Below are 16,475 nucleotides of genomic sequence, written 5' to 3'. Positions count from 1 at the left end.
ATTGGGTGAGCAAGGCACTAATGGGCTGGGTCAAGTGCAGTTTAATTGCAGGTCCGTCGCCGGTTATTGCAGCATCTGCATCCTATTATATAGTCCATTCCCTCAAGCGCCAGCGATATAAACAAAGACAATCCATTCATAAGAAGTTGGTTGTGTAAATGGACCGTATGCAATGAATTAGAAGAATAGAAATATGGATTTACATTCTTTGTGCATTTACTGTATCCTTGTTGAATGTGACGCTCCTTTTATATACGCATGTAAAATGTGGTTCTCGTCAGGATTTTGATTTAGTCTCCGTTAAATTACAGAGAAAGTAAGTATTATTAACCATTTTAATCTACCGAAACAAATCGCACTTCACTTACACCGGTCGATTTTGATTTTGAAAAATGACATTAATTTATTGAAACACGAAAAAATTTTATAACAAATATTTCTAAATTCAAATTACACTTCAAAGGAAACTAAAATATAATCAAAATAACGAAGTGGTCAAATTTTTTTTACCAAATCCAAATATTTTACTCACTCCAACTTAAAAATCACTACGACAACAGGTGGAAAAACACCAATATAAATTAGATCATAAATGGAGTCGTGAGTTCGAATCCAGGGTGTGCTGAGTGACTCCAGTCAGGTCTCCTAAGCAACCAAATTGGCCCGGTTGCTAGGGAGGGTAGAGTCACATGGGGTTACCTCCTCATGGTCACTATAATGTGCTTTGCTCTCGGTGGGGCGCGTGGTGAATTCTGTGTGGATGCCACGGAGAATAGCACGAAGCCTCCACATGCGCTACATCTCCGTTGTAATCCGCTCAACAAGCCACGTGATAAGATGCGCAGGTTGACAGTCTCAGACACGGAGGCAACTGAGATTCGTCCTCCACCACCCAGATTGTGGCGAGTCACTACGCCACCACGAGGAGTTAGAGTGTATTGGGAATCCCAAATTGGGGAGAAAAAGGGGAGAAAAATAAACCATGACCTATAGATCGTTTTATATAATAAATCACATAAAATGTTGTTTCATAAAACGGCTACAACAGTGATCGTCATGGACATAATTTGATGTTCCACTTTATTTTCAGAGAACTTTATTACCACCTGCTGATGCAGGAACTGACACAGTATTGAAACGTCTTAGCGCAATGATCTATTTCTCAGGAAAATAGCGAATTGCACTTTGCGCCACTTCATTAACATACAATATACCCACAGTTTGCGCACATACACCCACAGAGACCGCAAACACTCCCATTCAAGCCCACTTGCGCTTTGTGCTGACATGAAAATTGCACTTAGAAGTAGACGTAGCTAGGGCTGGACAATATGACAAGATATATATTGTGGTGATAATATAAAGTGTCAACCGATAGAGATTGTGCTATATCGTGTATATCGCTATATTTCAATATCCATGTGCACAGCATGGGCTTCACGTGAGACTGAAAGGACTGAAGAAACATGGACAGGGTTTGTCCAGCATTGAATATTTTTCTGCAGCCACCCAAGCAAATTTAATGACCTTCATCGTGCGTTTGGTGCTTTAAAAGCACTAAATCTTCTCATCTGACAGGCGAATGCTTCACGTGACTGTGGCACTGTCTCTGGAGCTCCGAAGTGCGTGCAAATCCAGCAGTCTTCCTGATATTTGTGTTCCAGAGACAGGAGAGCTCAGAGCGGGATCACTCATGCAACTCAATCATTTTTGACCCAGGAAAACCCCAAATGGAGAAAGAAATCTCCACAGAATGGGACAACTCCAAAACAGGTCAAAAAATTGTCTGTGGTTTGGACAACAATAATCACTCATAATACAAGCAATCTGTTTTTCCACCTCAAAATAAAGCATGCAAAAGAATAGGGTACAACAAAAATATTAAAGGTGCAGTATGTAAGATTCAGAAACCTTTGTTATTAGTGACACCTGTGGCCGTTAAGTGAACTGCAGCCTGTTGCTCGTGCTCGTGCACACACTCCATAGGGACGCGAGCGAGTGAGCATCAGCCAAAACAATGACGTAACGTACAAAGAGACTGAACGTGATCCACCGGCATCATGCTAACAGATGAGGTAACATAATTAAAATTACACAGTTATGATTGTTTTACTACAAACTTTGAGACTGTATATTATATTTGACTCTCCAGTGCTGGAACAGGGCTAAAACAAAGTGTGGATATAGATCTGACTATGAGAGACTGTAGTTTGAAGTAATCACTTTTCTTTACATGATACATTGACTGCATTTATACGATAGCCTATATCGGCGTTAGCTAGCTAGCCATCTTTATCAATAGCTGTTAGCTAAATTTGGTGGATGATGACAGTAACTGTTTATAAAATAGACTGTACATTATAAATATGTTGACACGATTCAATATTGATGTGATCACAACTGTCATTTTGATATATCGATGTGCTATTGTTTTATAATAATAGTATATATATATAAATGTATATATTTTCTGTATAACCAAGTTACGTTACACTAATGAATGGAGCTTTTTGCATTATCTTGAACACCGTCTAGCATTCATTTCATGTGTTATTGTAGTTTAGCTAAATGACACAGATCAATCCTTATGATACTATATTTCACATGCTTTGCAGTTATGTAAGCTTACCTGTCCAATAAGAAGAACGCCAATTCAGGGTCGGTTTTGAACCCCAAAACCGAACGAAGGTCCCTCCAGGAATCAAACGCCCTGCCGATGTTCACTCTAGTTTTCACTCGACCACGATCACGTTCCCGCTTAGCCAGACGGGATTCAGTAGATAAATGGTTTTTTTTTGGGTTTACTCTGAGTTTGTGTAGGAGTCGGTGTTGTGCTGAGAGCCGGATGTTTGCTGGATTCCATCTCTAAGATAACATTACCTAGTGTTGCAGTTTGTTGTCGCTGTTGAATAGCGGAAGAGAAGCACTGAGTCGAGGCTCTCGGGAGCGCGCATAAACGTTTCATACTCTGGATTTTCCCGGCAAAACTGACCCGCTCCCTTCGCATGAAAATCAGTCTACAGGCTTTAATAGGCAACCTAGGAAGTCCGAGAAGGACTCATTTTTTAAGTTGCGTTACAAGCCGTTCACACATTGGCAAAAAAAAGGCGAATATTACATGAAAAATGTTGCATACTGCAGCTTTAAATATTCGATCAAATTGCCTCAAAATCAACCTTTAGACATTACACGCAGTGATCTCATGGAAGAGGGAAAATGTGTTCATTGTGACAAACAGGTGTTTAGGAAAGTTCTGTGGTAGTTTTTTATGCTATTTAGTGTTTTGGGAGAAAATAAAAATAAAGGAGTCTTTCACCCCATTGTACCCTATTATGAAAGCCAAAAGATGAACTCCGCATTAATTGTCATTTATTTATTTATTTAGCAAGAAGTGATATATATATATATTTGTTTTTTTTTTATTATTTCCTATTTTATTATTTGTTTATTTTCTTATATTATTTTTTTTTTTACTTATGTTTTATTTCCTCTGTTGAATTGCTTTGGAAAGATCTTAAGTTTCTTGAGCAAAGTTTATAATAATAATAATAATAATAATAATAATAATAGTGGTCAACAACATTTTTAACTGAAATGTGGCATAGTGTTATATTTAGCATTTTGATAAGGTTAAGTTTTGATTTATATTTATGTATTTATTTACTTTGACATTTTCTTGATCCAAATAAAGAGGAAGTAGTTTTAATTTATAAAGTATTTAATTTATGTTTATGCTTTTAAAAGAAATAAACTCTTTTCTGTGTCACATTTTAAAAGCACATAAATATTTATCCAACTTTTCAACTGCACATTATAATGTTTTGATGCCTGATTTTGCAAAGCATGTACAATTCTCAGTTGAAGCTTTAATGTGAAAATTTTTTATACAAATACAGTCGGCAAAACAGTGTAGATTTATAGCATAATATTGCCCATCTTATCAATTCTTGGCCATAAAAATCATCATCAGCTGTTAAAACATTGTGATATTTAGTTTTTTAAGAGTAATGTTTGCCACACATGGCTGTTGGGCTAAGTTGGTACCTATATACACCTCTTTACTGTGGTAAAATCACAGTAAGGTGTGGCTTCACTGGCGTACCGCTTTAACGATGCAGAGTGATGAGATGGATGAGAGTGAACTGATGATGGGGCAGAATGCAGCAGGAGCGTCTGACTTAAATTAACTTCTAATCTTCAGTGAATCTGGTGGTCTGTGGTCAACTGGATGTTACTGCGCAGAAGAAGACAAACCGTTTATAATGGTCGCAGAATCATCTGAAAAATGCTGACAGCACAGCAAATCACTCATAACTGCATTCTTGGTCATTTATGATAAATGTTGTAAACTCTCTATGGAAAGAATTATTCCATGTCGTGAATAAAAATTACATTTAGAAAAATTGGTATCACTTTATAATAAGGATCCAATTGTTATCATTAGTTAATGCATTAGGTATCATTAACTAATAATGAACAATACCTTTGTTAATGTTAGTTAATAAAAATACAATTGTTCATTGTTAGTTCGTTGTGCATTATCTAATGTTAACAAATACAACTTTTGATTTGAAAAAAGGTATTAGTTTATGTTGAAATTAACATTAACCAAGATCATTAAATGTTGTAAAAGCTTTGTTCATTGTTAGTTCATGTTGTTAATAGGATCCTGTCACTTTGGGATGCTCCATGTCTCGTCTTTTGTGAGCGCGTGGCTTCGGGTTCAGTCCTCTTGCCATATGCTCCTCTGTCAGTCCTGTGTTTGGCCCTTCATCACCATGTGCACTCGTGTCTGTTTTAGTCTCGTGTTACCACATGGCTTTCTGTTTGTGTGCCATGTGCTTCCCTGACTCCGCCTCCTCGTAACCCTCATCACTCTCCCTTGTTTAGTCCTTGTTATGTTAATCGTCTTCACCTGTTGCTCATGTGCCCTACCTGTATATATTGTGCTCCTTTTCCTCTTGTGTTTGTCGGATTGTTTTGTTGCTTTGAGTCACCGCGGAGACTCACAGCATGTGGAGGCTCATGCTACTCTCCGCAATCCACGCACAACTTACCACGTGCCCCATTGAGAGTGAGAACCGCTAATCGCGACCACGAGGAGGTTACCCCATGTGACTCTACCCTCCCTAGCAACCGGGCCAATTTGGTTGCTTAGGAGACCTGGCTGGAGTCACTCGGCACGCCCTGGATTCAAACTTGCGACTCTAGGGGTGATAGTCAGCGTCAATACTCGCTGAGCTACCTAGGCCCCTTTTCGCCTCATTCCTGATGCAATTTGTGACAGTTAACTAATGTTAACAAAGTGTTACCAAAAACTATAACTTAAATTCTTAATTAAAAACAGTGTAATAAACATGCTAAATGAGCCTGTCAAGAAAATGACATAGATATGATCAACAATCATATAACTAATCGTATTAAACCCCAAATCAATCGAAAATAAAGTGAAGTTATGTTTGGCATAATGTAAATAAAGCCTACATTTAGGACCATTAAGATTTTTGGCATTGTGTGACATTATTTTCAGGGCACTTCAGCACGTTTCACCCCCCAGTTCTAATTACAGTAGCACTTTTTGACATTCTTCTCTTTGTATTCCCATTTTTTTTCAATTATGATTCTCAGTACATTTTTACTACAACAAAAAAGAAGCTGTTGTACACCGATTAATTTGATTTTTTGAATTAACCTCGTGCAACCCCGCGTCCACTTGCGTGGACGTTGTATCTTGACTTCGAAATATGCAATGCATAATTTAAATGAATAAAAACTGACTGAATACAGTTCACAAGACTCTAGACTGTCATTTAAGGGTTAAACTTCTGCCGCACCGAGTCACGTGACACAACAGCATGCCGTCGATTTCCTTGAAGCGCTCCAACGGAAGCAGCGCCAACAAAAGTGCCTCTGGTAAGAAATCTCTTTAGGTTTTTTTCATTGAAACTTATTTGGTTGTAAAGAGGAGAGTCTGTAGTTTCGTTTGATATGCCGCTGTAAAACATCTGTTCATTTTTTGCGTGTCAGCGCGCTGATAAACATGATGTCCACATACGTGAACACTGGCACCACATTTCCTCAAAAGCAAATAAAACATGTTCAACTCTAACACATCTGTGGGTCATTTCATTTCATTTTAATATACATTTTGTTATATTTTATTATGTTATCACTGTACAATATGGTTCAATTCATTAACATTAATAAATGCATTCTTATATTTACTGTGTATTATCACACTGACAATAAATGAGTTCATCTAAAAACTGGAAAATGTGTCTTTCAGAGTCTTTATATGGAGTTATGATGAAAGTAAGGTGCATTTCAAACTGTTCTGAGACCAGTGCAGACAGACAGCACACTGGAGGTTAAGTCGTTCACTAAATAGGGAGCAAGGGAGCATCCTATAGCTCTCTATGCAGTTAAGTGCATTCACTCCTAAAATCTGATCAAAAGTTCAGTTTCAGGCTGCAGATGATGTTTGGATCACTCAACATGTTTGACAGACATGTGACAATGATAATCAGTACATAGATTCAGAATTTATAATGTATCATTTTATTTTAACATGGTTGACAGTGATTGGATGATGGTCAAGGAGTTTGATTATATACAGGCTCGATTGCTCTTCCTGAGTACCCCGGATGTCTTCGTCAAATTTACTTGAATCTGAATATAAAACCTGAATCAGTGTATTAATAATGTCACAATGAAAAACTCTTAATGGAGGCTTAATTTTCTTTATGCAAAACATAATCTCATATTTCTTTCATATTGATTTGGGGTTAACTATGAGCAGGACATGTTCTTGACAGATTTCATGACAATCACCCATAAGCAAATACAATGTAAAACCCTTGAGACCTGATAGAGCCATTATAAAGCGATTAATCTGTTTACTTCAATTTCAGTCCATTACACTTACCTTCAGATATCAGAATGGACATGCAGCGGTCAATGACGTGTCATTTCCTGTGTGTGTCTCTCAGTGTCTCTTCAGGACATCACGATGAGGAAGGCGTTTCGCAGCTGCACCATTCAAGACCAGCAGCTGTTTGAACGCGAGTCGCTGCCGATACCGATGCAGGAGACGTACGAAATCTGCGAACAACCACCGCCTCTCAATATACTCACACCTTATAGGTCAGTATATCAGTGTGTTCTCGTCTAATTGGCCTGTTTTGTACTTGAGTTGTAATTCTCTCTGTGCTGGACAACGGCACAGTTGAAGCAGTTTTACTGTGTTTCTATTAAAGACACATCTGAGGGGGTCTGGGTAGCTCAGCGAGTATTGATGCTCACTACCACCCCTTGGAGTCGCGAGTTTGAATCCAGGGCGTGCGGAGTGACTCCAGCCAGGTCTCCTAAGCAACCAAATTGGCCCGGTTGCTAGGGAGGGTAGAGTCACATGGGGTAACCTCCTCGTGGTCGCTATAATGTGGTTCTCGCTCTCAGTGGGGCACGTGGTGTGTTGTGCGTGGATGCCGCGGAGAATAGCGTGACACCTCCACATGCGCTAGGTCTCCGTGGTAACGCGCTCAACAAGCCACGTGATAAGATGCACGGATTGACGGTCTCAGATGCGGAGGCAACTGAGATTCGTCCTCCGCCACCCGGATTGAGGTGAGTAACCGCGCCACCACGAGGACTTAGAGCGCATTGGGAACTGGACAAATTGGGGAGAAAAAAAAGAGACACATCTGAGACAAAGTTGATGGCTCGTTCTATAATTGGGGGTACATTTCATGTCAACAAAAAAGTACAAAAACAAAGTGCTCATTGCTTAAAGTTAATATATTTCTTCAATGTAGCATATATGCTAGTTGCAAAGCACCTTTTTGATATTATAAGGGAAAGGATGTTTTCCATGTTGAGTTTGTCATCTATGTTAACATATAATTAAAGTTTTTTTTTTTTTTTTGCAGATATTCATGTGATATTTTAAGCACGGTCACTAGTGAGAGTAATATTTTTCATCATAACATAACATAGTTGACAGTTAAAGTAAAATTGTTGAAAAAGCAATATCCTGCTTTTTTCACAAAATACACCAGCGGCCAAAAGTTTGGAATAATGTACAGATTTTGCTCTTATGGAAAGAAATTGGTCCTTTTATTCACCAAAGTGGCATTCAGCTGATCACAATGTATAGTCAGGACATTAATAACATGAAAAATCACTATTACAATTTGAAAAAAACATTTCAGAGCTTCTTAAACTACTTCAAAGAGTTCTCATCAATAAAATCCTCCACGTGCAGCAATGACAGCTTTGCAGATCCTTGTTATTCTAGCGGTCAGTTTGTCCAGATACTCAGGTGACATTTCACCCCACACTTCCTGTAGCACTTGCCATAGATGTGTCTGTCTTGTCGGGCACTTCTCACACACCTTACAGTCTAGCTGATCCCACAAAAGCTCAATGGGGTTAAGATCCATAACACTCTTTTCCAATTATCTGTTGTCCAATGTCTGTGTTTCTTTGCCCACTCGAACCTTTTCTTTTTGTTTTTCTGTTTCAAAAGTGGCTTTTTCTTTGCAGTTCTTCCCATAAGGCCTGCACCCCTGAGTCTAGAGAAAGCTGTTTCTTTTTTGGCCATTTTTGACCTAATATTGACCGTAAGACATGCCAGTCTATTGCATACTGTGGCAACTCAAAAACAAACACAAAGACAATGTTAAGCTTCATTTAATGAACCAAATATCTTTCAGCTGTGTTTGATATAATGGCAAGTGATTTTCTAGTACCAAATGATCAATTTAGCATGATTACTCAAGGATAAGGTGTTGGAGTGATGGCTGCTGTCTAGATTTGATCAAAAATGACTTTTTTCAAATAGTGATGGTGCTGTTTTTTACATCAGTAATGTCCTGACTATACTTTGTGATCAGTTGAATGCCACTTTAGTGAATAAAAGTAACAATTTAATTCCCAAACAGCAAAATCTGTAAATTATTCCAAACGTTTGGCCGCCGGTGTACATAAGAAAATCTCTGTTTTAATTTGCAAAGGAACAATATCTAGTTAATTTTGTAAAATCAATGAAATGTCCCTTAATCCTTAATTGTCATGCTACACACTCATGAGGGCACACACACCCTCAGTGTCCTCATACGGGCTTACATTATGACAAAAAATTGTATCTATGGACAATAATTCATTATCATCAGTGGACACAGTAGGGTCACGTCAACTATGTTACCCAATAATTGGCCCTAGAGGGTAACATAGTTGACAACCACGCCCCCCACCCCCCTTTCCCACCCCCCTTTTGACTCATAATTTCAGTGGTATAATTTGAATATATATTTTAGTTAAAATCATAAAAATATCGCAAACCATAACAATGTGCCCAACATAGTTGACGGTCAATTAATATACTCCTTAACAATATGCTATTGTAGTTAAAATATTGAGAAAAACAAATGACATCACATGATGCTGGTCACATGGTTTTGGGATACACCATCTTTTAGTTGCAGGGGTGTTTGTTTAGTAACATAGTTGACAGAACTTATGGACATGAGTAAAAAAAAGACAGTATTTTCTTTATTAAAATGTCAAACTCAAACTAAAAAATAAAAATATTCTGAAGTGAAAATAAATTAAATATAGATCATTTTTATTCAGTATTTTTTAACTTAAGACCCACTCACCGCAAGAATGGACAATGCAAAAACTGTCAATTAAGAAACATGTCATGCAAAATGAAACACGGGGCGCACAAAATATTTGTGCGATATTATAACACACTTTCCCTTATTAGATCAAATGGGATGTTTCTGAAGAAGATGGTTAGAAAATATATAATTATCATCAATGGATATTGAATGTACCCTAAATTATAGAATGAGCCTGATCCTTAATGAGACATTGTCCTTCAAACACACTTTCTGACACTTTTCGAGTGTTTCTCGAATTAGCTCTTATCACTTGAGACTAGGGACATTTATATTGAGAGCTGCACTATATGCACGTCTCTCACTCTCTCTCTCTTTTCACACATTCCCTCATTATTTCATGAATAAAACTCTCACATCGGAGGTTACAGACATCACCACAGCTGTTATCTCTCCTCTGCTTTTTAAAATCTCTCGCTTGTTTCTCTGCATTGTCTTCGACACTCTCAAATGATTGTTTTTAGTCATGCTATTTATGTTCTGCTTTGTCTAATTTAACACATTACGCACAGTCTGTAGGGGAGAACGGGGCTAGTTGTCACACGAGCATGTTTTATGAAGTAGCTTTGGTTTTGAAAGTTAGTTTCAAACATCCACTTCAAAACTGTCTAAAATCAGGATAACTTTTGTGAAATAAAGATTTGAACCAGAGCTTAAACTGTATTCTCAGGATAAGGCAGTTTTTCAATATCTAATTGATGAAGACAAGTATGCAATTATAATAATTGTTTGTTTTTATCTTACCTTTTACATTTTTGTTGTTTCGTGTATTTCATAATTTAGCCTATATTAGGTTTCCACTGTGACAACATGCCCCGCTATATGTTAAATTACATGCAACTTTTTACCGAGGCAACAATGGTGGAAATATTCAGTACGTTTTTTTTTTGTTTTTAGTCAAAATCATTAATGTATTTGCAATTACAGAGACTTTCAAAAATAAACATACCATGAGAAATATTTACTGGAGTAAAAAGCGTGACAACTAGCCCCGGTCTTCTCTACATATCCATCTCTGTCTCTACTTTCCTAAGATTTTATTTGAATAAAGACTGCATGGCTGCTACAGCTCAAACAATGCGTTGTTTTTCTTAAACGAGCAGATAAAACTCTCTAAACGTCATTTCCAGCATTGATTGGCCTGTCGCAAGAGCCTTGAAGTGATAATTGCTTCATCTCGGCTGTATTATTTCTGTTTCTTTTTTTTTTTTTGGCCCGTTTGGCATTTTGACTCGACCTTCCTCAGCAGACTGAATTTAAACAAGAGAAACGAGAATTAAGGAAGAAGACAGAGATAAATGAGTCACTAGAAGAAAAAGACGACCTTATAAAGACAGAAAGAGAATGTGAGAAAAATAAAAAGCGTCAGAGGAACCGGAGGTGTAGACTCATCTGTTCACACGCTAGGTAATTATCAGCTATTTTCACATCTCTCGATATTTCCAGCAGCATCAGTCATCCTGATGGACATCAAATGACAGACTAAGTTCAAAATGGTATACTAGTGTACTGTATAATGCACAGTAAATATATTTATATGTATGTATGTATGTATATACAGCCTGTTCTATTTAGATCTAATCTACCTTTAAATTTCTCAATTTCACTGTAATTTATTTGCATATGCAAATAAGCAAATTTATGTTAATTTCTCACAGTAAAAACCTACACTTCTATAAGTTGAAACATGAAGAATATATGAGAATGTGTCATGTATTGGGGGTAGATTGCTGCCATCTGGTGCAACAACAAAAAAGAACAATTACATGAATTCATGACTTCATGTCATGACAAAAATAACCAGTATATGGCTGCAGAGACTAATTCATTCCTGGTTGTAACAAGATGAATTAACGTGTGTGTTTGTGTGTGTGTGTGTGTGTGTGTGTGTGTGTGTTCTGCATTGTGGATTTATTATGGTCTTACCCATTCATTTGTGTGTGTGTGTGTGTTGTGCATTGCATCTGAATTATTGATAAAATTGCTCTTTGTTATAGTCTCGCCCATTCATTTTCTATGGTTGGTCAAATTTGACATGCTTTTTTTGCCACACAGCCTAAACTAATTGAATCCAATCCAGTTGAATCCAATGTAGGAAAAGTAACCAAGCCTCGAGCCTCTCAGATGAAGTATACCATTTACAAAATTGATTTAGAAATTGTGAACAAGTGCCGCTTCTGCCAATGAAGTCTAAATCAATATTTTAACCCTCAGAGACCCAAACATTGATATTAATGATGTTTTTGTTCTTTTTTTCCTCCTAGAAAGTATTTTTAGGAAGCAACTGATGAAAACAAAATCTTGATTTTCAATCATACTTTTCTTCATGATGAATTTTGTGACTATAGCAAGCTATGGAATTCAATATGCGTTTTTACCACATCAAAACAGTTGTAGTGATACAGTTCAGAGTGTCTGTTATGTGTAGGTTATTTATTTAAGAAAATAGGCATTATAGGTAGCCTAACAAATGTTGCAATTCTGCTACTCTGGGTCTCTGCTTAAGTCAAAATCTGAATCCAGTTGTGTGTAAAAATGTCTTAACTGTCTAAATACATAATGAGGCAAGAAGAATATTTTGGCGAATCACTGTATTTCATTCATACAGAGAATTCACATACTGTGCACAGTTTACATAATGCATCCTACTTTATTTCTAAAATAATATGTTGTATGCTATTCTGAACATACCTCATTTGTTTGTCTCTCTAGGGATGATGGGAAAGAGGGCTTGAAGTTTTACACAAACCCGTCGTACTTCTTTGACCTGTGGAGAGAGAAGATGCTTCAGGACACTGAAGACAAGAGGAAAGAGAAGAGGAAACAGAAGGTAAAGAGGGGGTGTGGCCTATACATGAGGGGGTGTGGCCTATACGAGAGGGGGTGTGGACTATACAGGAGTGGTCCACAAGCAGAACTATGTTTCTAATCACAGTGTATACATTGCATTGGAATTTGAATGACTGTGGGGTCAACTACTCACTGCCTTTAGATTACTGACCAACACCCACACACAGACACACACAGACACACAGACACACAGACACACAGACACACGTACACACACACTCACATGTACACACACACTCACACGGACACACACACACACACACGTACACGCACACATACTCGCACTCACACACACTCACACTCACACACACACACACACTCATTCACACATATATACACACACACACGCAACACACACACAACACACACTCACTCACACACACACACACACACACACACACACACACATACACACACACAACACACACGCAACACACACTCTCACACACACACACACACACTCACTCACTCACTCACACACACACACAGACACTCACACACACACACACACACTCACAGACACACACACTCATTCACACACGCAACACACACTCTCACACACACACACACACTCACTCACTCACACACACACACTCACAGACACACACTCTCACACACACACACATACACAACACACACACACACACAACACACTTACAGACACACACTCTCACACACACACACACACGCAACACATACACAACACACACACACACACAACGCACACACACGCACACACACACTCACACACAGACAGACAGACACACACTCAAACACACACACACACACTCACACACACACTCACACACAGACAGACAGACACACACTCAAACACACACACACACTCACACACTCACACACACACTCACACACACTCACACACACACTCACACACAGACAGACAGACACACACTCAAACACACACACACTCACACACACGCACACACACACATACACAACACACACACACACACAACACACTCACACACGCACACACACACGCACACACACACTTACAGACACACACTCTCACACACACACACGCAACACATACACAACACACACACACACACACACAATGCACACACACGCACACACACACTCACACACAGACAGACAGACACACACACTCACACACACACTCACACACAGACAGACAGACACACACTCAAACACACACACACACTCACACACACACTCACACACACGCACACACACACGCACACACACACACACACAGACAGACAGACACACACTCAAACACACACACATACATACACACACACACACATACACACTCTCTCACTCTCACACACACACACACACACACACACACACACACACAGACAGACAGACACACACTCACACACACACACACACACAGTGGTCTCTCAAAGCTAGAGGCTAATCAGAAGCAGATTGTGTTTGTATGCATGAATGAAGATTCACTCATTCTCTCTCTAATTTTACTGTGGTAAAACCGTTTCCTGTTTACGAGGAGCTACTGCAGGCCAGTAAGATAATTTGTATCCAATACTTTTATCAAAATGAATGTTTCATATATTTAAATACACATAAACTATTTTGTGTGTGTGTGTCGTTAATTTACTCATTAAACGTTTGAAGTGTGCCAGTCAGGCATCATCTCATTAAATATTCACAAATTTGCATTTGTGGCATAATGTTGATTACCACAAAACTAATTTCGACTCGTCCCTCCTTTTCTTTACAAAAGCACAAATGTGTGTTCCAGTGAGTCACTTACAATGGAAGTCAATGGGGTCAATTTTTGGAGGGTTTAAAGGCAGAAATGTGACGCTTATAATTTATAAAAGCACTTACATGAATTCTTCTATTAAAACATGTGTATTATTTGAGCTATAAAGTTGTTTAAATTGTCATTTTTTACGGTTGTTTTAGTGTTTAGTGCAGCGGTCATAAATTAGTGGACTGTGGTCCGAGTCTGGACCTCGGCTTGGTTCCATCCGGACCACGAGATAATGACAACGGTTGTCCTATCTTATCATTTCTACAGTTTTATTGAGCAGTGCGTCAATACAACAGAGCTACACACACCACAAGCACTCAGGGGCGGTCAGCGCTATATCATCTTTATCTCAAGCGCTGAACACGCTTCATTTCCTGCTCCGTGCATGTTGCCCCTCTACGTCTCCATATACATGGGGCATCGCGTAAAGCCTGATTAGGCTACGTAGTGTTCCAGGCGCGGTTATTTTAACAACAGCAGCAGAGACACGGTGAGCAGCAATGTAGATGGAGACTGGCCTCTTTTGCTAAAACGCACTGCAGAAAATGAGAATAAAGCAGAGTGAAACTATCTTCATCTGTCTGATAAATGACTCGGACGGTTCAGCTAAAGCAGGTTTGTGACAAGACAAGTTCACATGTCAACTTTTTAAAGTAACGTCTTTTCTAAATTTAGCTTTATTAATCAGCATGTTACATGCCTTTCATGACAAACAGTTTGTTGTTTTAATTTTGTGAAAATTTATCAGAGATGTCATCATCTCTAGTAGAGTTCTCTGCTTCTGATGAGAACGTTCCCATTATTTCATAGTCAGCCCATTTATACTTAACCCTTGAGCGACCTTCGGGACATTTTTGTCTTTTTCATTTTGTTTTTTTCGATCATTTTGGCTGTGTTAATGCCAACGGCATACATTTTGCCAAAGGTGTGTATTTTTGGGGGAATGTTGATATTTCAACCTCAGTTCCTAAAATACATCTATAATACACTGTGTACACAAAATAGTCACACTCAGGACCTTCAGGACAAAAATGTCCCCATTGAAACTCATTAAAACTGCAATATTAGATCCCAGTGCCATTAAAGCATAAAATCATGAATTCTATGATATTATGCTTTCATTCAAGAGCCCTGGCTTCAAAATTTACATTTTTAATATTTTCCACCAGATGGCGCCATTTTTCTCATGTTTAGCCTATGGAGCAATTACAAGCTTTTCCCCTATTCTCTGTTTGCTGTATTATAGAGCACTGCAGGACAACTGAATAAATGATGCAGATAAAATTGTGTGTGTGTGTTGGTACGGATGTCAGAGTGTGTTTTATATGTGTGTATTGAGATGTGTGTGTGTGTGTGTGTGTGTGAACGATCCAGCAAAATAAAATCGAAATAAAGATACAACCTTATGTTCATATTAAACTGCAAAGGACCGAGATGTGATTTAATCAAACAGTTTGTACGTGATGCTCGTGTGGAGCTCTGTTCTGAGCACATGAGAGGCGGTTCTGTGCCGCTCCATGAGTTTCATCTCGTGCACAGAATAACAGACGTGTTGCGTTGGTTTTGGTTTGGTAACGTGCGCTCCAAATTCACTTTCATTGTTCACTACAAGTTCCTATATATAAATCTTAAACAACCCAGTGACACCAGGTTTTTGTGGACAGAAGAGGAGGTGAGATCATCTCAAAGGTTTAACCAGATCCCACAGAAATGCCACGTACAAGTTTATTAAATTATTAGAGAAATATTAATCGGGTATAATAATAATAATAAAAATAATACACATTTAGTTATTATTAGTTATTTTAATACAACTGTAGGCCTAATATATTTCTGTAATTTCTTAATGTAGTTATAATAACCATTATTATCATCATCAACATCAGGGCCTGAAATTTGCTGCGGGATTTGCGCACAAATTTAATAAATCCTGCACGTTCCACGTTCATAACGTGAGGAATTTCTGCACTATTTCCTTCATTTTAACATGTCGCTGAGAACTGGTAAACCAATCCATACAGATAAACAAATCAAATCAATAATCTTGTCTTTGTATCAAATTGTAATTCCACAATCTGGACGAATAATTCAGCTCTTCTGCGTCTCTCTCTCTCTCTCTCGTACCGCTTTCAGCTGCTCATTAAACGCTTGTTGAGTTCAGTGTGAGCGTGCGCAGT

At 38.3% G+C, this 16,475-nt stretch overlaps 1 protein-coding gene across 1 annotated transcript in view; it reads left to right on the top strand.

The window, feature by feature from the left end:
• The window catches only part of LOC127409660 (actin-binding protein WASF1-like), an 89,110-nt gene that overhangs the window by 51,061 nt on the left and 21,574 nt on the right, over positions 1-16,475 (top strand). Inside the window, exons 4-5 of the mRNA XM_051644385.1 lie at positions 6,990-7,143; positions 12,393-12,510. Of these exons, the coding sequence (XP_051500345.1) occupies positions 6,990-7,143; positions 12,393-12,510 (272 nt within the window). The remainder of the gene's footprint in view (positions 1-6,989; positions 7,144-12,392; positions 12,511-16,475) is intronic.

This window comes from Myxocyprinus asiaticus, chromosome 19, assembly GCF_019703515.2.
Source record: "Myxocyprinus asiaticus isolate MX2 ecotype Aquarium Trade chromosome 19, UBuf_Myxa_2, whole genome shotgun sequence".
Taxonomy (NCBI): domain Eukaryota; kingdom Metazoa; phylum Chordata; class Actinopteri; order Cypriniformes; family Catostomidae; genus Myxocyprinus; species Myxocyprinus asiaticus.
This window is presented reverse-complemented; position numbering and strand designations above follow the sequence as displayed.